We start from the raw sequence: 21826 nt of genomic DNA, 5'->3' as shown, positions 1-21826 counted from the left end.
AAAATAGGAAAGCAGATCGCATCAGCAGGCTTCCCCCCAAAGCACATCTCTTTCCGTCACCCTGCAGTAGCACACGGAGAGCAGGGGTTGGATATATTACAACACATACCAGGACAAAAGATCATCCTGCCAGCACCGCTTGTGAGTCAAAAGCCCTGCAACGCAGCAAAGCCTGGCCAGTGACGAGAGGACCAGTGACAGACTCCCCACTGCAGCTGTTCAAGGATGCATGAGGCAGGTCCCACTTTTTCTTGGAACAGTGGATTTTGCAGAGGGGAGCAGTGATGCCTCACCTATTTTGCGGCTGAGGTGTCAAACATCTGAATTGCTGCAGAGCAGGGTCCCTTCACTCTTCTCTTCCCCTTCACTTTGCCAGCAAGGCAGAGCAGTGGAAGTTGGGTCCTCTTTCCCTGGTGAAGAGACCTACAGGGAGGCTGAGGTCTGAGCAAAGATTTCCCAGCTCTGTTCCCAACCAGCTGCCCGGAGGTGCTCCATGCTCTCTGAAATCTGGTTTAGGGTGCAAGGTGAGACCCAGCCACCCAGCTGAAATGTACTACAGTCAGTCACAGGCAGCCAGTGTGAGGCTCTTGCTTGGAGAGGTTACAGAAGCCCATTAGAGATTGCTTGCTCCGAGTTGTTATCTAGTGTCACTGCCCACAGGAAAGAAGAAGATTATGGCTATGCAGATCCTATTCAAATAACCTATTCCACACCAAACCACTCCTCGTCAGGCCTCGCCCTGAGCAGGAACACGCAGCCTCCACTGGCCAAGGAGAGCCCACTCCAGAGTCCTTGAGGAGAGCTGATAGCACCAGTAGAAACCTGCTGCAGAGTCCACAAGGCAAAGCTTCATCGGCAGGACGAAGGAAACCTCTTCGCTTGGCCTCAGCGAGGAGCACTGGGGAATGACCAGTGTGCAGCAACACAGCACTCAAAGCCACATCTCCTACTTCCAGAGTAATGCTTGCTAAATAATTGCACCTACTGCAGAAGGCTTTCCTGGTGTGTCTTTTAATATTCCAGTATAGGTATGTTAGTACAGGATTATCCCTCATTTGGAAGCACCAATTTAATAGGGGAAGAAACAGAAGAGGCAGAGCACTTGCAATGTGTTGCTAGAAGAAAATCAACCCAACTGCCACCTATACACAAGATGTCCATGCATGTGCTGCATCCGCCCCACCAGCACAGGGCAACATCCCCATTCACAGCTGGGCTAGCTGTTGAGCTATACCGGGTATCTCTCTACCTCTGTCAGCCAGTGCTTTCCTTTGCTCTGAGGTGGCTTTCTCCAGAGGTCTCTGGGGCCTCCTGTGAAGGAAGGCTGGTTTCTTGGGCAGTCCTCAGATTGGCTTGCTGGAAAGCACAGGAATCCAGAAACACGTTGGGGATGCGGTCACCAAAATACAGCTTGCTGTTTGCAGCTATCGCTTGGTATTTCATTAGTTCCAGATACTCAGGGGTAAGCTTCAGCTACAAAAAGAGAAACCAGAGACCATAAGAGACAGCCTTCTGGGCCCTGCATCATTAGATTTCATCTCAGGCAGCTGCTTCCTGGGATGTGTGCTGTTAAATCAAATGTTTTTCCAGTGCTGCCCACCTGAACCTAATCTCCTGTACAGAGGAAAAGTCCTCTTCTGACCAGCTTTCAAGTGCTCACCTTGTTGGAATCAGCCAGCTTCCGAGCAGTGTAGTATTCTGCATCAGCTTTTGCTTTCTCTCTTGCTAGGAACGCAGCATCTACCACAGCAACAGAGGTCAGACAGGAAAAGGAACGTTAGCAAGCGAACAGCCGCATCACACATCACACACACAAAAGCACCTGACCCTTTGTCCCATGGGGACTAGCTGACCCAGGTGTGCTCATGACACAGGCCGGCTCGCTGTGTACCTGCACTGCTGGCTTCTTGGAGATGTACCTGCAAAGGGGAGGAATGACCCCGGTATACTGCACCCTTTATTATTTTTGCAGAATGGCGATGCCTATCAGCCCAGTTCTGAGGTTCCACTACCTGCCACCACCCTTAGCTGGAAGACAACCCCAGCAGCATGCTAGCACCACGGTTACCTTCAATCTCAGAAATTCGCTTCTCTGTTTCCTTCTCCATAATCTTCTGTTGATAGTGAATCCTGGCCACCTGAGCAGCTTTCTCTGCCTCTGCAATCACAATAGGCTCAGCTCAGGCGTTCACTTCTCAGGGCTTGAGCACCAGCACCCTGACGACAGCACCTGGTTGAAGAATCTGCCATGCAAGTAGTTTGCTCTCTGCTGCCTCCCCTTCTGCTCAGATCCTACAGTGCCAGTTTGTACTCCAAGCAATACAGTGACAGAGAGAAAACACAGTGCTGATGTTTCTAGAGTTGCACTGTCTGAGAGCCCTTTTACAAGTGCAAGTCCCCCAGTCACAGAGACATTTAGCAGAGCTGTTGCCTCTTGGCGTGCTGTAGTAGGAGCCCTGCTGTAGGAGAGAGATGTTCGCTGCTCTACTACTATGGGGCGGGAGGAGGGACATAGATACAGCAGCACAAACACTCGTATTTTCTAAACGACTGTTGGTGCGGCCTGGCTGTGCCTCCCTCAGGGAGCTGTCAGCGATACAAAACAACATCCTACCCCAGCTTACTGGGGGATGTAGGAATGGAAATTCAGTCCGGCCCCTGTCTGCTGGTACTCCCAGCTGGTGACATACCAATGAGTGCTTTCTTCCGGTCTGTCTCTGCCTCCTTCTCTACTACTTTCTGCTTCTGGGCTGCGATCAGCAGCTTGGTCTTCTCAGCCTCCCTGCAGAGTGAAAAATGATATCACAGGGAAATGGAACTGGGGAGCAGCTCTGCAAACCAGGGCATGAAAGGTGAGTGGGACAAGAAGCTGACCAGTTGCCAGCATCATGGCCTCACAGCCACGAGGACTAGCTCTGCCTTCAGCTGTATGAGCACATGCGTAGCCAGCATGTCAAAGGAAGGGATTATTCCGCTTCTCTGTTTCGCTCTGGTGAGGCCACATCTGGACGCTACATACAGTTTGAGGCCCTCAGAACAAGAAGCAAGTCCAGAGCAGGGCTACTGCAGATGTGGGGTGGAGAGTGTACAAGGAGAGGCTGGGGAGCTGGGCGTGCTCAGCTGGACTCAATGGCATCTCCCCCTGCCCAAAGGGGTCCCAGAGGTGCTGGGGCCGGGCTCTGCTCAGAGGGTCACAGCGAGAGCCCCCGAGGCTCCAGCACAGCTGCAGCACAGGAAACCCCGGCTGGCCCCAAGGGAATAGCCCATCTCCCTGCGAGCAGGGCAACCCTAGGACAGGGCCGCACATGGCAGGAGACCCCCATCCCTGGGGGTGCCCTGATGCACCCAGACACAGCCCCCAGCGACCTCCAGCAGCTGTGGACCTGGCTCTGCTTTGGGAAAGGGTTTGGGCAGGAGATCTCCACAGGTATGTGTCAAACTGAAATCTGTCTACAGTTCTGTGAGTTTGCTGGAGGGGAGCTTATGGGTGAGACATCAAGACCCCTAAGCCCCTTAATTCAGTTTACAAGTCTTCTACAGGTTCTCTATAGCACATCAGTGTCCCCTCTAAAAAGGCATAGAAACACAGCCTTGATATGGACTCTGTGCATGCTAACGACCATCTTTGTGAAGGGTTGAAAGGCTTCAAGGTGAAAGAGCTATGGAAATGGAGAAACAAAACGCACAAGTGCACCTATCCACGCACATAGTGACCAGAACTCAACTCTCACCTGAGCACCAGGTAAGAGATTCCTAATAGCATTATGCCTGTGCTGGACCCTCAAAACCCATTCATACGATTTTATGCACAGCTACTCACATTAGCTCAAAATTTCTTCGGATGGCTTCTGGGATTTTGGGTTTTGTAACACGCACAGCCTATGAAAAAAGAAAGTGAGAACATTTGAAATTAAACGTTTGGATGTGAGCTGCGTAACTAAGAAATGCATTTGTAAAACCAGCTGTAGTGCTCTGGACACCTCCACATTGATCCAAGGCCACACATAATGGTTCTCAATCCTCTTGTACAACACAGCGGAGCACAGCCACTCTCACAGAGGTGCCTTCCATTTGTATTTCCTGTCTTTGCACCTTTTATGGCATCTAAGTGATCAAGTAAGGCCCATGGAATGGACTGCTAAAGAGGTCCACCACCTTTATTAGAAGAAGCTTAGTTCTCCACCCCAAAGACTTCAAACATCACCAGACAACATTTCCCAAAGCACGGCTCAAGAAAAGGGCTCACAAACCCAATGAAGCTAAATTGCAGGAGCGAGACTTGCAGAACAGATGCAGGGCTACAAGCTCAGGAATGGGTTTTCCAGGAGACACGCTTGTAAAAGCGACAACACAATGAGAAACACAGCAGTGAAGACAGGGGAGAGCAGCAGGACACAGGTGGCAGCTGTTGTTTGCGACTGCGGATGATCGAGAGTGATGTGCATGCCGATGCTGACACCACAACTCAGGTACATGCCAGAGACCACTGCTAAACTGCTCTGTGGAGGACTCTCTCTGAAATATGAGGGAAACACCTCCAGAGGCAGGACCAGAAGCTACTGCTGCTCATCTGGCATGTTGTGTGGCTCATTAGTGACCTTTGGAAGATGCGGATTGACAGTCCATGGCTGTACAGTTGTTTGACAACCCTCCTGCTCCATCTCCACTGTAGATCTAGTGCTCAACCTGCTGCTTCTCTCTGGGGTCAGCAAGTCTGCAAAGAACCAAGGGCTTCCACAGAGGGGAATGGAATATGGACATGTCCAAGGAAGTCTTTGTATGCAGTGCAAAAAGGGAACCACTTCCATGTGACTGGCACCCTGGCCCTGGCAAACACACCCTGCCTGGGGAGGAGCCAGCCTGTCACCAAAGCAGGACACTTGGGAATCACAGAATGGTTTGGGTTGGAAGGGACCTTCCAAGATCATCCAGTCCAAGCCCCTCCCGCCATGGGCAGGGACATCTTCCACTACATCAGGTTGCTCAGAGCCCCATCCAACCTGACCTTGAACACTTCCAGTGATGAGGCATTCACAACTTCTCTAGGCAAGCTGTTCCACTGTCTCACCATTCTTACTGTAAAAGATTTCTTCCTTATATCCAGTCTAAACCCACTCTCAGTTTAAAATCATTATCCCTTCTAATGTACCACAGGCCTTGGTAAAAAGCCCTCTTTATACATCGAAAAGCTGCAATAAGGTCTCCCCGGAACCTTCTCTTCTCCAGGCTTAACACCACCAACTCTGCTGTTTCTCTGAACAAGCAAACAGATTTGTGGGACATCAGATCAGAACATCCTTCAGTGAAAGGATTTTTCTAAGCTACCAAGTCCCTAGAAAGTTACCGCATGTAGAAAGCCCACCTCATCAGCCACTGCAGGGTACACAGGAGGATATTCTTTCTACCTCCATAATACCCCCTGCACCAAAACAAAGATTGGTTTCCGGAAGCATGGCTTTTTCAACATGGGCAAAACTTCCTCTGTAATCAGGAAAGCCGCCAGGTCTTTGAAAACCTCCACTAGCTGCTTCTTTTTCAAGCCAATGGCTCAATCTATTTAATGATGAAATCTACTTAAATCTACGCTACTGTGCACTGTCAACATTGTTAGTAATCAAATGTTAAGGCATTGGGAGATAGCGTATGCTGAAGATCAGATTTAGCTCTGTAGTTAACATCTCCCAGCAGAGCTGTGAGCTTTGGTTACGCACTTCCATACCCTGAGATCAAACAGGGCCTTTACATTATGACGATAATTTTGATTCATGATGAATTTTTGCAGGAAATCTCTCTGCAACGTACAGTGCAAGTTAACTTGGATATTTGGAAGAATGGTGCCATCTCAACTTCTCTGTGATAAGACACTGCCTGTGGTTCATCCTCATCAAAACAGAGCAAGCCTATGCACAAATGAGCTGCAAAGCAGAACAGCATTTATCATAGTATTTCACATGCTGTCAACGGGAGACTTTCCCTCCCTGCACACAGCCAGCCTAGCTAAATGTGACAAGAAGAACAGCAAAACAGATTTGGTCTCACTCTTCCCTACAGTAGAAATCTCCAGTGATTTCCATCTTAGCCCTTGTGAGCCTAAGGTATATTTTTCCCAGTTTGTTGCCCTGAAATTCAACATGCCAAAAAGCCAGTATGTCCCATAACCCAGCTAAGATTAAAAATAATTTTCTAACAGAAAGGGTTTCTAACAGTAGGCAGAAAATCACTTAAGATATAACATCTTTCCCTACCTCTGGTGCAAGCGCAGAAAAGATGAAGATCTCTTTTTCTTTTGCAATTACCTGTAGGAACTGTGCTGACACACTGGAGCACGCAGCTCTGCAGGGGTGCCAAAGGTAAAGAAAAAAATTTTCTTGCTCTTTGCAAATTAAATCCAATACCTATAGGTCTTGCAGGCCTTCCCCTAACATAAAATTAGCATTTTGAAGTGGTCATTGTCATATGGACAGTCTTCAACTGACAAACCTCAACTCAAGGCTCAACTATTTCACGTTACATGGAAAACCAAAGCAAGAAACCTCACCGGTCTAGTGAAAGGTAAGCAAATTAGAGATGGAAAAAAGAATAATCTTTGTTAGGGAATGAACCTACCTGGATAGTGAGACCTGGTGCCATGACATTGAGATCTTTCTGCAGGGCCAACTTCAGATTCTCATCTATCTGATCTGTGTTTGGAGGACAAGAGAGAGACCACTTAGCTTACCATCAGTTCTCCTAAAGCTTATGTGGCAGAGTCTCATCTGGCCTTGAAGAGCAGGTATCTCTATGGTGCAAGACAAGGATGCTTTCTGAGGTCACTCAGTACATTGTTTCCCTTCCTATACCCCCTGGAAAATGTTCCCAAGAGGTGCACCATACACTAGTGTCTCTAGAAAGGTTCAGCTATTGATGAACTGCTGGTATGTGAGCTGAGGGCAAATGGCTTTCAGCATCTCAGCAAGAAAAAGCACCCAGAGCCTGCAGTAGAAGTCTAGCCCTTCCTAGCCTGAGCCACACCAATCCTGCTGCCTAAGGCTCTAGGGACCTGCAGGATCCAGTACTTGCTACTGAAAAAAATGCATTTTGTCACTTCCAAGCTCCAGGACAATCTTTTCACAGAAATGGCCAATTATGAAGGGATTAAGCTGCACATACTATCAGGAAACTCCCCCCGCACTACAGGTATTTGGCAAGTCCGAGTACAGCATTCAAAGATTGACAGTTTCTTAATATTAAAACTCTGACAACCTTCCATAAATCCATTTTCCCCTGCTCTTCCATTCAAGAAGGAACGTGATGCTGTTATGCCTTTGGGGGCACAGGTAGGTACCAAGAAACAGAACATTAAATTGCTATTTCCTAAACCACTGCTACCCCCTTGCGAAAATACTGGAGCATTGCAATGAACTGAGATCATGTCCGTTCCGGCTCTCACTTGCTAAAAACATCCAGAAGGAAGCTTTTAAAGTAAAAAAAGTAAATTCGGCAACAGAACAGGGGACTAAAAGTAGAACAAGACACAAGCATCATTATTAGTGAAGGCAATGGGCATAGGACTGCATGCACAAGTGGCTACCTTGTGTGTCCAGAATTCAGTCCTAAGTGGAAAAGGACTGAAATCAGATTCTCACATGCAGATGGAAAGACAAAGAAATCCGAATCGTGAAAGAGTAAAGTTATATGGGAAGTGACATATGGATATATAAGGAGCTGGATTCTAGATTTGCAACTCCAGCACAGATACTGTTTGCTCACAGGAGCCTGCTGTAACAGTAGAATAGGGAGACTACACAGCCGTTGGTGGGTGCATCCAGCTGCCATCCACTTACCAAACAGCTCAATGTATACTTCCTGGAGAGTATGGGCACTGCAGAACTGATTCAGCTCATGGTGAATTTTATTGAAGATCAAGGTCTTATCGTAGTCTGCAGTGTAGTTTCTCACAATATCATACACTGAGGAAGTAAGGGAATTATCACAGGTCACCACGGATATGTACTGCTTTCTGTAATGCCACAACCACAAAACAACAGCTCAGGGTATTAGGAAAGTAGTGCAGCACTGGGACAGGTGACTGGGGGATCTCCCTCCTTGGGAGTTTTCAGGACTTGGCTGGACAAAGCCACAGCTGCCCCACCCAGCTGTTAGTCAGAAGCCTGCTGTGAGTGGGAGGGAGGTCAGAGGAGAAACCTGCAGAGGTCCCATCCACCAGTGCTGCTGGGATTACGTGACTTCAAAGAGCTGAGTAATTACAGCAAGATACACTGCATGGTCCTGTTTTATGATCTGCATAAACAAATGGAACAGTAAAGCCTGTCGAGGACCTGCATGCATAGGAACAGATACTACTATAAAGTGAGAACAAGTATCATTCCCACAATTATAACATGAATTTACCCTTCAACACCCCAGTAATGCTAGTATTTTGCATTAAGCTATGCTCCTGAAAAAAAAAAAAAAAAAAGCTGTGTGTCTTTGATTTGGCAGCTGGTGAAATAACAAGGTAAGAGGCTCTATGCAGGCTTTGCCTTTGTAATTTTTGCAGGAGCTGTGGTGGCAAGCACCTGAGGGCTTCATCCCATGTATTTAGTTTCACAGGTGGTCTCCCCTTCAGCAGCAAGAAATAGGACTGCTTGAGCACCCGTCACATTTCTAAATGTACAGGGGAGAAGCAATCCTACAATTTATCTTCATCTGTGCAAATCTGTGGCTCTTTGCAAAGCTTGCAGACACATCCATGAAACTAAGTGCTATGGTATTGGGAACCAGAAGGATAACATGACAGAGAAAACTGAAGTCTTGCAAACCAAGATACAGCGGCTACAGGATGAGTGAAGACAGTCACAGCACTGCTTGCTGAAAGAGGATGGGAAATACCTGCATGCGGTGCCAATTTATTCACAACTTCTATTCGGTCAATGTAGATCATAACACCGCCACTGTCAGTGAAAAACAGAATTCATTAATTAGTACTGCAACTGTTAACAGTGGTCCATATTTAAAGCAAAGTCGTCTTTTTCCCGCCTTTACTAAATTCTATTAAACTTACCCAGAACAATTCCGACTTCTTCAGCATTTTGCAATTAGATGGCAGCAAACCCCAGCTTTGTACAGACTGGTCCCTTTCTCTGCATAAATCAAAAGCGTGCTCCAGCAAGTCTGCAAAGCACTTTTGCTTCACTTTTTTATCTACTACTTATCCAGCAACAGGAAAAGGTTTTTGAACAGGAATGTAGCTGCAACTATCAGAAAGGGGGAGTCCAGCACAATGAAGGGAAGGCGATAAGGACAGCAGATGACACCTGCGAGCAGCAGAGCAGACGCAAACTGCAGACACACTGCAGCTCTTCTAGGCCACAAATACATTTTAAATAGAAAAGTCCTTTGTTTAAGTTCATGCATTTACTAACTCCAGCAGGAACGTGACAAGGATCCTGTTAGAAAGGAAGAAACAAAGCACGTAGCAGACTTTAATTCACGTTCCCTGCATCAATGTCATGTTGCAAACAGCTCTCCAGTAACACTGCAACTGTGCACATGTGCCCAGGTATGTGCACTGTCGAAAAGCTCCAGACACCTCATCGGAAGAAGCCTGTAGGCAGTCCTCTTCCCAAGGGACCATGTGCTGCCAGACCGGTAGCGAAAAGAGGGAATCAGAGAGAAGTCTTGATCGCAGCCTCCACTCTTACTGATGTGGCTTTCAGCAGGTCATACCCATCCCTGGGAACCTGTGGCACCAGGGAAAAGCACTAACTCTACAGTGAAGAAAAAAACCTTGATTTTCAACAGCTCACAAGTTTCTCAAGAGTGTATTTTTAAAGTGTTTTTGCAATTTTGTCCTCGGGGCAAAGGCAAATCACAAACAAGAAGCTTTAGCAGAAACTGTTTAGAGACAGCTGATTCCCAGAAGACGACCTCACACGTTTCCAAACTTAGTCTCTGTGGTGTTTTAACTCAAACGTATCCCCCATGACAAACTCTGTTTCTCATTTTGCAGATCTTAATCTCTGGCAGTTGAAAGCTAAGTCTGCAGAAAAATCATCTGAACCTGCCCATATCTGTGCTCTTAGAAAAGATCTCCCGGGCACAGCTTGCGTTTGCTCTGCAAACCTGCCTGCTTCATGGCAAGCTATGAGCTAAACAACACTGGTGATGACTGAACGTGTCTGCTAGGAGGGACAAGCCAACAGAAACGATATTTGTGGCTAAAGAGAGACATATTTCCCAGTGAGATACTACTGTTAAGAGTATTAATCTCTTTTTCACTCAAAATTTCTCTTTAGGTCATGGTCATTCTTACTGTCTCTCTCTTAAGAGCTGTTACTATTATTTTTAAATAAGATAGGCTTATGGATCCTTTATAGGTATGTCAGGCTGCACAAGCAGGTATAACGGAATTATATGTGTTTTTCTCCATCTCATCTGTTCTGCACTTTGTCCCACCACATCCAATAAAATGACTATTTATCATTGCAAGTGACATCCAACAGCATTCCTCATAATCTTCTGAACCTGCTTTCATCCTCCTGATTTGTTCCAATCACCTTGTATCTCCATCAGGACAGGGAAACGCAGCTACCACCTTGGGGTATCTTCTAGATATCTTGGAGAAGAACCAAAGCAGAGTGCATGGGCTTCTTCCAGCAGAATCTCCTCCACTGCACATCCTTATGTTGGGGTCTTTTTGGCATTTCAGTTTTATGGGGATGTTAGAAGGAAAAAGAGAGCACCTGAGACAATCTACCTTCTTCACAGGACTCATCCACAGCCCCTCATCACCTCATGTGCAAGAAACGCTGGCACCTCAGACCAGAGAGAACTGCCTGCTGCCCGTCTGACTCAACAAACACTACCCACAGCAACCCTGCCAAGGATCTCAACATGCGTGGGTCAACAGGGGGATAAGTCAATTATATCAGTCCTGTTGGTCAGGCAATGGTTTCAAGGAAATACGTGGCACTCAGAGCCCAAATACACTGGCCACCTATTTCCCCACTGAGGGCTTAAGGTTAAACCAAGCCTACAAAGGACTTGGACTGTGTTTTCCTTCCATACAGCCATCCAGCCAGCTGCTGGAGCCATCGTCATTTCATCTTGTGCAGTGGGGATGCCCTCTGGCCCTTGCTGCTGTAAACCCAGAAGCCAAACTGAACTGTAACTCTCTGATCTTAAAGTGAGCATCTCAGACAAGACATTCTCCTAAACACCCTGGTCCAGAAGATGTAAACTCCTGGGGTGCCCAAGGTACTGTCCTGGGCAGTTTCGAGACAGTTGCTCTGGCAGAGCATCATGCACTGATTTGGGGTAATTCACACACGTTGTTGACCTGGAAGTGATTCTCTCATCATCCACAGCTCCTTTACTCGCCCTTTGACATGGCTTACATGCAGTGCTCTTTCATTTCAGTGAGCCACTACCAGTCTCAAAACATCCTCATTTGCCAAAGCCTGCTTCTTGCCAGATGTAAGGCAGGGTGACTCCCATGGGGAGATTTCCAGTGCATGCAACTCTCCACTGCAGTTTCCACAGCCTTTCTAACACTGGCATTCACAGCCTCTGCAAGGGCTATTTGTAGCACCCAAAGTCCTGACTGAAGAGCTGCTCACGCGGCTGGTCAGGCAGAGCAGCACTGAGTTAAGCAGGCTCTTTGGCTGGGGCGAGAGGAACAAGAAATCCATAGGAAGTCTGAAAGCAGGATCAACGTGTAGACTATGTGCACCTGGGAAAAGTTTAAGCATAATTAGGCAGCAATAGTGCCTAACTTTACAGAACAAGGTGAAAGTGTACAGGGGACTAACATACAGTAGCAGGCATATCAGCAGACCTTAGAAAGCCTCATACATTTCAGGATTTTAGCTTATGTCAGGCCAGGAGAAGACAAGGACAAAACTGAAGGACGTTGCCATAAAAAAGGGGCCGTAAAAAAGGGCGAAGGTTTAATGCTTATTGCTAGGGGTGACCACAAACCAGACCAGACCAGGTTAGGCACTCAAAGCATGTAAAAATTGGGCTTAAGGGTCAGATCTGGTCTGTCTAGAGATACATGGCTTAATGCAACACATCTGCTTGCAATATTCATGACACATTTTTCCATGTGACTGGCTACCAAACAGGGATCCGTCCCAGAACAGCATTCCTCCAGTGTTCCATCTGCATTTCTACCAATGATCTACAGCAGAAGCACAAGACGACTCTCGTACCTTTGCAAAAAAACATCTAATGCTTGAGTAATATTACTGCTTAGCATCCTCGCTATTTACTGTTTCTTGGCATTGCAAAAACCCGTACAATATTTAGAATGATTCTTTCCAGTTCAGTCTATAAGAAAGATGCTACTTACCTAATTCTTTCGGGCAATATTTGCATGACATAATTTTAAACCCATTTATTGTATTCCAGAATTAATATACTTCTATTTTAATTCTCGATTAATTCTTCCAGTCAGTCCTTTAGAATACTTTGCTCTTCTAAAACTAGTTTATTGGCCTGATTTTCCATCAGTTTTTGGAGATCAGCAGACCTGCCCTGAGAAAGGTCTGCTGAACTTTCCAAGGAACTGTGCACACATTTTTCTTGTTGGGTAAAGCCAGAAATCTCAGACACCAGAGCCAGTTCCCAGCTTGGAGCAGGTATATTCTACCTGCTGTAAAGAAATGGTTTTTGTCTCTGGAGCGACAGCTGTTTTATGAAAAAAAGGCATCTGGTGCCAAAGTATTTGAAAATCTGTATTTAATGTATTCACTTAATGCTGTCAAGTATAAATGGGACAGGTAAGGCAGAAATTGGGGATGGGACACCCACACAGCCATTCAGAAGCTTCCTAATGTAGATGAGGATACAGGGAACAGGAATATGAATGTGGTGGGAGAGAAACCCAGCCTTTAAAATCTGATGGTTTTATATACAATTACAGAAATTTAAACTGCTTAGGATCTATTCTTGTAACGAACTTTGAAATGGGATAGTGAAATTTCAGATTTGATGCATTTTTTATTTATAAGCTAACATTTTATTATTGAAATGTGGATTCAAAGCTTTGGCATGGAGCAGCTGCAGACTTTGATTCCAAATGCAGCAAATTTAAAGGCTCCTGCAGTAACACTTTAAAAATGGACAGGGCTACTGGGACCTTTGGTCTAAAGTGTAGTCAATTATTAACTAAGAACTGCTTCACCAGCTGTTTGGTGTTTTAAAGCTTGTTTATTACCTGTAACTTCACAGCCACCTGTACTGCACAACTGAATCCTGCAATGCTGAAATGTAACGGGAACTTAGTGAACTAACTATACAGAATTAAACAGAATATTTAGCTCCTAAATCACAGATGCACAGAATGATCGAGGCTGGCAGGGACCTCTGGAGGTCATCTTGTCCAACCTCCCTGCTCAAGCAGGGTCAAACCAGCACAGTTTAATTTTGACTGTGTTAGCATGTCTAACGTGGTTAAGCTTCAGCAGAAAGCTTTGCTTCGTCTGTTGAGAAGGCTTGCAGGACAGCAGGACACCATCCCCGGCCCAGAGAGGTGATGCTCTTTTACAACATCCAGCAGGTGAAATATTACTCCTATTTATGCTACTTGTAAGCTAGAAGTTGCCATTAAACACATTGCTAATGATGGCTTATTTTTAACTGTGCCATTTAAAAGATATGGATATAGAACATAATGAGTCTTACTCCTTCCTGCAATCACTTTTTTCTTGACCTAAAGACTCTTCACCTGACCACAAAGCCCTGGCTGCAGCATTGAGCATTAGCATTATTTACATGAAAATAACAAAAAAACTTTAAAAAGTTTGAGATCTAAAACTAAAACCAGCTAGGGCCCCTGAGAACTTTATGTTAATATTTAAGCCCAAGGGATGTCTGATGAGTTGCTGTAGGAATAATTCCAAGAACTGATTTCAATAAGGGCTAAACAAGATCAAAATTAACTCTGCCTCATTAACGCTGCCACTAACATTCAACTTTTAATTTCAGCGTGGTTGTTATGCGTCATCATTCAAGTCATACTTTTTTTTTTGAAACAGAAATATTGTTGAGTACCCTAAAGCTAAAAGACAAGGAAAATCACCAGGTCCCGTTTTTATCCTGAAGAAACAGATTCAGTTATCACTTTAACTTGTGAGTGAATGAACACAACAGGATCTGCAGCCCAGCTCAACTAGCCCTTTCCTTCTGTTACTGCTCTGCTTGGTAAAACTATACAGATATGTGCTGACAAAAGGATCAGCTTAATTGTGCTAATTAAGCTGGCAGGTGCCACCCATGCATAAGATTCTTCTTTATTCCTTCTCACTCTCTCTTTACGTCAGGTGAAATGTCAATTCCAAAAATGCCCGAACAATTCTGATACTCATTTTCTTGAGCTGTTTTTGAAATGAACCATCAGGAGGATTCCCATTCACCATTCAGTTTTGCCCACTGCTGGGGCGAACACTTGTATTAGCCATAAGATTCAGACTAGAAATACCGCAAAGCACAGAGCAGACCAAAGCACAAGCAACAGACTATCGGAGTAACCAAGGGAAAAACCCAAGAAAAATCAAGAGACTATCACTATAAATGCAAATATCCTCTGAACATCAATTCCAGGAAAAGTAAGAGCACTCCCTCCCATACCTCCAGCTCTATTATTTCCAAGTGTTATGTATATGTGTGTTTGGGACTAATTTTAGAGTATGTGCCTTTACTTTTCAGCCTCTGTGTCACAGCACTGTAAATGTAGTTTGCAGCTAGTCATGATAGAGTGCATCTGCTAATCACCAGAAGAAATACAAAGGAAAAACCTACCTTGTCCCACAAGGCACATTTTTCACTTCATCGGTCTGCAATGTGGTCTGAAATAAAAAAAGACAACCAGGGCTCACAAAACCTCTCCATTCTCCACGAAGATCCTACTGTGCCCAAACTCTCACAACCGTTACACAAGAACACGGAGCCAAAAATGTGTCCTCTGCCTCCTTCCTGATTTTTGCAGGTGTGGGTAGAAGACAGACTTCTTTTCAGCTTGCCTTTTGGGAGACAGAAATGCAGCTGTGCTCATTTCCTTGCTTTCAGCTCCTGCAGCACTAAGGCCTGCAGCTCTCCTGAGAAACAATTAGGGCCAAACACAGACTATCCTCCCAGAGCAGGACATCTCCTGTCCGCAACACACACACATGTACACATGTCATCAAGATTCCACCTAAAGGACAAGCCCCAGAGCACAGCTGGGTCTGGCACCTAAGGCAGAAGAAACCAAGGGCTTCTTAGGAGCTGCTACTCTGACTACAGCATAACTGAGCCCCTCTGCAAACACCAGTTGCCCAAGTCACCCCCATGCAGCAACATCCCTATCGACATCCGCTCCCACTCACCCTCTACCAAGATGAGAAGGTACTAACCTGCACGGATCTGAACGTGGTAACGAACGGGAGCATGATGTGGTAGCCTGGTCCACTCGGACTAGTTAACAATGCACCACCCCTACACAGAGAGAGGAAAATGGGGAAAAGGCTCAAGCAACTGGAAAACAGTAAGTGCTGGCTTTAAGAGTGAGTCAGTACATTCAAACTGCCCGGAGTCACAGCTGTGGTAGTCCAAATTACGTTACTGGCCTGCACCAAATTTGCCACCAATTCTCCTACGAAACTGCTGCAACTCAACTATCATTTACCTCAGTCCTGTGAGCAATTAGCTTTTAGAAAAGGCAGATATTGCTAAATTCTTCCAATATTACAACAAAGCAAAAAGCTTCAAGAACACAGATTTTCCTCTTTAAATAGTTCACTGGTAACCATGGAAAAATCCAGCAGTTGATGTGATACCACCAGTTTGGATTTCCACAAGGTATTTGGCACAGTCCCTTACCCACTGCACAAAGAAAACCCGCAGTCTCTTGTGGGGACTGACAGGTAGTTAAAAGACAGGAGACAGAGGAGAGCTCCAAGCGATTGATCCTAAGAGTGCAGCAAGGTCTCCTGCAGCATCCTGCAAGGGCGTGTGCTGTTCAACACACTCCTAATTAAAGGAAAGAGCAGTGCAGAGAAAACTGGCCCATGGTGGCAAATGCAAAAGGTAGAAAAGACATGACAGAAATATAGCAGAAATGGCAAAAAATACAGGAAGGCTGGTGCTGAATTTCTCTGTTCCTTTACTCAAACTGGAAGTAAAATCTCATCAAGAGGCAGCACGAAGTCACTATGAGCACTCACTATTGTGGACTGGTAGTGAGTTGCTCTGCAGATGCTACTCAGTGCGGCTATGAGCCCCAGGTGAAACTCAGCACAGAGTCAGGAAGAAGACCCATTTCAAAGTAACAAAGCATGGCTGGATGATAGTCTTGGGACAGAGGTGACAGCCCTTGTTGTAAAAAGGGGAGATCAACAGACATGAAAAGACTAGACCGACCAAGCTTTGGTCCTCTAAGCTTTGAAATCCACATTGTGACCCAGAAAAGGGAGGAAGAAGTAGCTGAGGATTCAGAAAGATCAAATCTCATACTGGTTCTGCACACAGCCAGGCTCTCCCGGCCCATGTCACTTCTGGTGCAAGAGAGCAGAAACAACACGGCCTGCCCACCTCGGGGTAAAGCCTGGGGGGAAACGCAGGAGACAGCGATCCCCTCCTGCGGTGGTCTGGGGCAGGGGCAAACCCCAGCCGAGAAAGGGAGCTTAGGGAAGGCTGCAGAAGCGGTGCGGCGCTGGCAGGGCACGGTACCTGTAATACACAGCCAGGTGCCCCTCCTCAACCCTGTGGATGGAGGAGTATAGGAGGAAGACGAGGAGTCCCGTGGCAGCTGCAACTGCGGCTCCAGCCTGGGCCATGGCCATCCTCGCATCACCTGCGGGACAGAGACCGTTACCGCCCGGGCGATGGGCGCCGCTTTCCGCGGTCTGCAGGAAGACCCCCGTTCTCTCTGCCGGTCCCTCTGCCCCTTTTCCAGCAACAAAACCTTCCCAGCTCTTGGACCAAAACGCCAGGAAAGATCCTCAAAGAGCCCGGCGGGCCCCGCTCTCCGGCGGAGCGCTGTCGCCGCCGCCGCCGCCGCCTCCTCCTCTCCTCCAGGCCGCGTTACCCCTCACGCCTGTTACGCCCCCGCCGCACCAGGGCCGGCAGCCGCTCTGCGAGAGCCGGTGGCCCGCAGGCTGCTCCTCGGCCCGGGTGGGCCCGCCCCTCAAGCCGCTCCGCGGGCGGTGGCGGCCCCCGGGAGCCGCGCGCAGCCGTGGCGGGGCCGGCGCCGGGCACCCAGGGCCCCGCCGGCGCCCGGGTCCTCCCCGCCGGCGCCCGGGTCCTCCCCGCCCCCCGCTCCGTACCTGCCGCCACCGCGCGCGCCCACGTGCGGCCGAGGCCCCGCTCCCGCCGCGCACGCGCGCCGCCCCCCCCCCCCCCCCGGGGGTGTGTGTTGAGAGTGCGCGCCGCGCGGCGCCTACCGATGGCGTCACGCCGCGCGTGGCCACCGCCCTCACGCTGTTGCCGGGCAACGGAGCGGCGGCCCAGCGGCCCGCAGCCAGGGAGCACCGAGAACCTCTCCACAGCATTTTATTGCGGTTAATTCCATTTAAAATATATATATATAGTCTATACATTCATAGTACACACGTGAGCAGCCATGACAAGCGGCGGGATGCCGGGGGGGGCAGCAGGGCCCGGCCCGGGGGCAGCTGCCACCCATCCCTCACCTCCCCTTCCCCCCCAGGAAAGGTGCTGCGGGGCCAGGGGCCTCGGCACCGGCCCCCCGCGACACGGGTGGCTGGCTGCCCCCAGCGCTGCCCACCGCAGGTGAAGGCAGCGGGCACCACAGCTGTGTCTCCAACGGGCAGGTTAGGTGTTTATGTGAAAGCCCAAGTAGGCAAGAGCCTGTAAAACGCTGTTTGTTACTGCTGGTGGTGTACCCTCTACTGCCCACCACCCTTGAAATCAACTCCACTAAGGATTACAAAACACAAGGTGATTGATGGACCAGTCTTCTCCAGCTCGTCACATTGAAGGCTGCTCAGCCACCTCTCAGCATGCAGGCACTCTGCAGGTAGCAGCAGGTCGGCTCCTTTGGCTATTTCAGCCAGCTCCAATCAAAACTCTGAAAGAAGCAAGGAAACAATTGCAGTGCAGGAAATGGCTACTGAATGTACATTTCCAAGGTGGTGACCAAAGGATGCTCAGCAGCAAGCACCTCTCTCTTCTCAAAGAATCATGTTGATCTAACAGCGGAAAAGTAATCTCTCAATTTCACAACTCAGTTTGTCCCAAATACAAAATCCCCCATACTTACTGCAGTGCTCAGGCATGTCACAGACTGTACTTGCTTTGGAAAGTACATTTTATGCCTGGACAAAACCTGCCGCTGGGGTTCCTAGTACACCATGCGAGATACTGGTAGTGCAAGAACACAAATGAAAAAAAAAGGCAGGCTCCAAGTCAAATGTATGCAAGAAGAGAGAAAAGTTTCTTATAGTCATTAATTCTTTTTTCCTTTTTTTTTTTTCCCCTCAAGCGAATTGAAGAGAACAAATCCCATTTTCTGCTGCTTTCCTGTCACCTAACTTCTGTCCCCTGCTGCAAGGAAAAGGGGAAAGAAAAATAACAAAACAGGTACTGATCTGCAGAGCATGATTCCACAACAATGAATAATCTTTCGACGCTAAAACACGCCAGAGAGAGATGCTGCACCTTGGAATGAAGTACAGGAGATGACAGACATGGATGATTAACAGGTAAGAAGCCAGTCATATGGCTTCTTGCTTCTCTCCAGCCACAGCAAGGAGACAAGACAGGAGAGAAGATTATGTTACACAACTGGTATCAACCCTGTCAGGACGGAACAAAGACAAGCAAAGCATTCATCAACCAATGGATGAAGCCCAGGGTATGCAAAATTAAGGCTGTTTTCCCCACTAACATAATTACTTTGCATTAATCCATAGCTAATTTAATTTCCCCATTCATATTGCTCCATTCCTTGCTATTACAGTGTCATCTGCAACTCCCACTAATAAATTTTCATTTAATCATCCCGAATAACTTAGTCACTCCAGTGAACTCTCAGTGCATTGTTTGCTATTATTCATAAACATTACAACATTAAAATGAATATGAATTATAAGGGCCCCATTTCATCAATGACCTCCATTTCCTCAACCCTCTGTTCCTTTTTATTTCAGCAGTTACAATTGGTAAACACCTTCAACTTTTTTTATCCCATAAGAACGGAAGTTATTCCTAAGGAGATCTTTAAGAAGCTTTTTGAAAACCCAAGTTACAGCGTATCAGTGGATCTTTGACTTCTTCACAGGACTGCAATAAATTTGTGAGACAATCTCATGCTAACAGAAGCTGTATTGACTTTTCTTCATTATAAACAGGTCAATCTACATGCCTCCTTTTCTCATGATATTTATACAGATGCTTCTATGATACAGCTTTTAAAATCAGCTGAGAGCCTCTTCTAAAAGGCCGGTATTCTGTGGTGCTCTTGATTCTTCTGGTAACCGGGCTCTTTTGAACAGTAACTTACTGGCCTCAATTGGTAGTTCAGGAACAGAGTTTCAGGTTGCACCAAAACGTCTTGGTAATCGTTACCTACTTTTGTCATTTCTTGCTATTTAAAAAAACAATTTGTGCAAAGAGCCTTCTTAGGACTCTCCAAAGCCCCATTTTTGCCATAAGGATGGCTTCAATGATCAGAAAAGGGCTCTGGAAATGGGGAACCCTGCCCATTCCAGTGCAGGGACAGAAACCAGGACTCTCCAGCTGAGAGTGCAACCAACATTCAGAGCAAGCTCTACCAGCCTGGGGGTCCCACAGAACAGCCCACTCCGCCACGCAGACCACTCGGCTGACACTAGCACCAATGCTACCTTCCATAACGACCAGCATGTTAGCAGAGTCCAGATGACAGACGTCACATGCCAGCCACAGCAATTTGTATCACAAATGACCCTATTTAAGGGTCTTAAAAATCAGGTCCTCAGATACATCAACAGACTTACCATCATGCTATTGTTCTGCTCCTGCCTCGCCTCCTGCAAAATACTGCTAAAGAGTTCGAGGTAATTCAGATTCTCTTCTATCACATGGACAAAATTTTCCCTGCAGGGAAGGGAAGGCATAAGACGACAGATTTAAGACACAAAGTAACACCAATGTCAAAAGGCTCTGTGCTGGGGGAAAAAACCCAACAAAACCCAAACAACCCCCAAAAAAAGATTTGTAGGAGTTCTCTGCAACTGTAGGAGCTACCTTGTAGGGCACAACATGACTTGAGGTGGCATCCTGCAGATCTCCACCCTGGAAGTGTGGATTTGTTCTCTTTCCCTACAGAGGAACTGTGCAAGCCACACTGAAATTCAACCTTTACAGAGACTAGGAAGGGAGCTAAGTACAAGCGGCCTGAAATCACTGCCCACTCTCCACCGGTTTACATCTCTTGACTCTTTGTACAATGACTTGTACAGCGAAGTCATGGTTCGAAGAGGAGCTCGGAGGTGATCCAAAGGCACCTTGCTCAGAAAAGCACCTCTTAAAGGGCGATCACCCCACATTACTCAGAGGTGAAAATTTCCCTGCATCTGCAGACAGAAAAGAGGAAGTGAATAAAGTTGCTCAAGGTTTCAAAAAAGATCAACTGACTTCCAGCAAAAGCCTGCTTAGAAAATGTCTATCTTCAGAACCTAGTTATTTCCCTGACCACCCAAAAAGAAAGAGATGGCCAAACACTTTGATGTTGGTATTCACAACCCCAGCCCCGACAAAACCAGCACTACTGCGGATCAAGAGCTGAGCAGTCTTTGAGGGGCACCTTCCTGTCTGCTATGCTGACTGGAAGTATAAATTGCTAATGAAGCAAAGAGAAAAACCCCTCAGCTCCTGACAACTCTTACTCAGCTAGGACTGGCTGAGAGAGAGAGGCCTTAATAACCAAATCCAATCCCAAAAGAGAATAACATGACATGCAAGAACGGAATAGCATAGTGCTAGCTGATGGAGATCAACTGCATTTTGGCTCAAAATCTCATTGTTGCATTTTGCTGTGGTATGGCCAGAGGTAAGTTACTAAAACTCCAGTCAGGAGGTGAACAATCTTGCTTTCAGAGACAGTCTAGTATGCCAAAACTCCCCCTGCCCAGCATATCCAAAAAGCACCACACGGGATATGGTGAAGACATGCACCTCAGGCCCCCTCAGCACTGGAGACTCCAGTGGCCAAGGACAGGATTTCAGAGTGTATGCATACAAAATGGCTACAGTGACTTCTTTATAGTGGCCTCCCTGCCCAACAGCTCTTACTCATCTTCAGGAGTGGCCATAGGTGACAGAGGGTGAGGTATGTTCCCTGAGGAGCTCTGTGGGAGCCACGTGGCTGCTGGAGTTGAGGTTGTCCCTTCCAGGCTGGAGCTTACCAGTGATCGAGAAGAGCTCTGAGTCTAGAAAAAAGAAATTCGTCTGCTGTGATGGACAAAGGAAGAATTTAGTCAGGCTTAATTATTTTGTATGCAAGACTTGCAATTAAACGTAAGCACTGTTTGTAACATATACATATAATCTAGGCCATGCCTGTGGCTGGCAAGTCAGCTGATACAACCCTCCACAGTTCTGCAAATAGCTGGTACCAAATGTCTTTGTGTGCAAGTCACCCGTGTTGTACCTGGCATGTCTTCTACACTGAAGAAGGAAGCAGTGCCATGTCCTAAACTGAGAGCCATGCACAGCAGCAACTCTCCTGACAGTGGAAAGACAAACATGTTTCCTATGCTGACCTTGAATGTAGGCATGTGGAAATCAGGAGATCGCTTTAGCTGTATAGTCACTATAATTGATGCAGAAAAAGCAATGCAGTCTTAAAACACCTTTAACC

The 21826-nt window shown here is 47.0% G+C and overlaps 2 protein-coding genes across 2 annotated transcripts in view; both read right to left on the bottom strand.

Annotated features, from left to right (window-relative positions):
• Window positions 1-1254: 1254 nt before the first annotated feature.
• Window positions 1255-16874, bottom strand: ERLIN1 (ER lipid raft associated 1; the record flags this gene model as incomplete). Its single annotated transcript, XM_082001881.1, has 11 exons — window positions 16693-16874; window positions 15378-15459; window positions 14785-14831; window positions 8872-8933; window positions 7824-7949; window positions 6607-6680; window positions 3821-3879; window positions 2691-2782; window positions 2069-2158; window positions 1661-1740; window positions 1255-1473 (listed from the first exon to the last, which is right to left on the bottom strand). The coding sequence occupies exons 1-11, from the start codon at window positions 16803-16805 to the stop codon at window positions 1255-1257; spliced, it is 1044 nt and encodes a 347-aa protein (XP_081858007.1). The 5' UTR covers window positions 16806-16874.
• A 1151-nt stretch (window positions 16875-18025) lies between these two features.
• CHUK (component of inhibitor of nuclear factor kappa B kinase complex) overlaps window positions 18026-21826 on the bottom strand; it is a gene marked incomplete at both ends in the record, with an annotated part of 31222 nt that continues 27421 nt past the window's right edge. Inside the window, 3 exons of the mRNA XM_082002579.1 lie at window positions 18026-18052; window positions 19962-20061; window positions 21259-21395. Coding sequence (XP_081858705.1) covers window positions 18026-18052; window positions 19962-20061; window positions 21259-21395 — 264 coding nt within the window. The remainder of the gene's footprint in view (window positions 18053-19961; window positions 20062-21258; window positions 21396-21826) is intronic.

This window comes from Phaethon aethereus (assembly GCF_964289735.1).
Source record: "Phaethon aethereus genome assembly, chromosome: 7".
NCBI classification, from domain to species: Eukaryota; Metazoa; Chordata; class Aves; order Phaethontiformes; family Phaethontidae; genus Phaethon; species Phaethon aethereus.
This window is presented reverse-complemented; position numbering and strand designations above follow the sequence as displayed.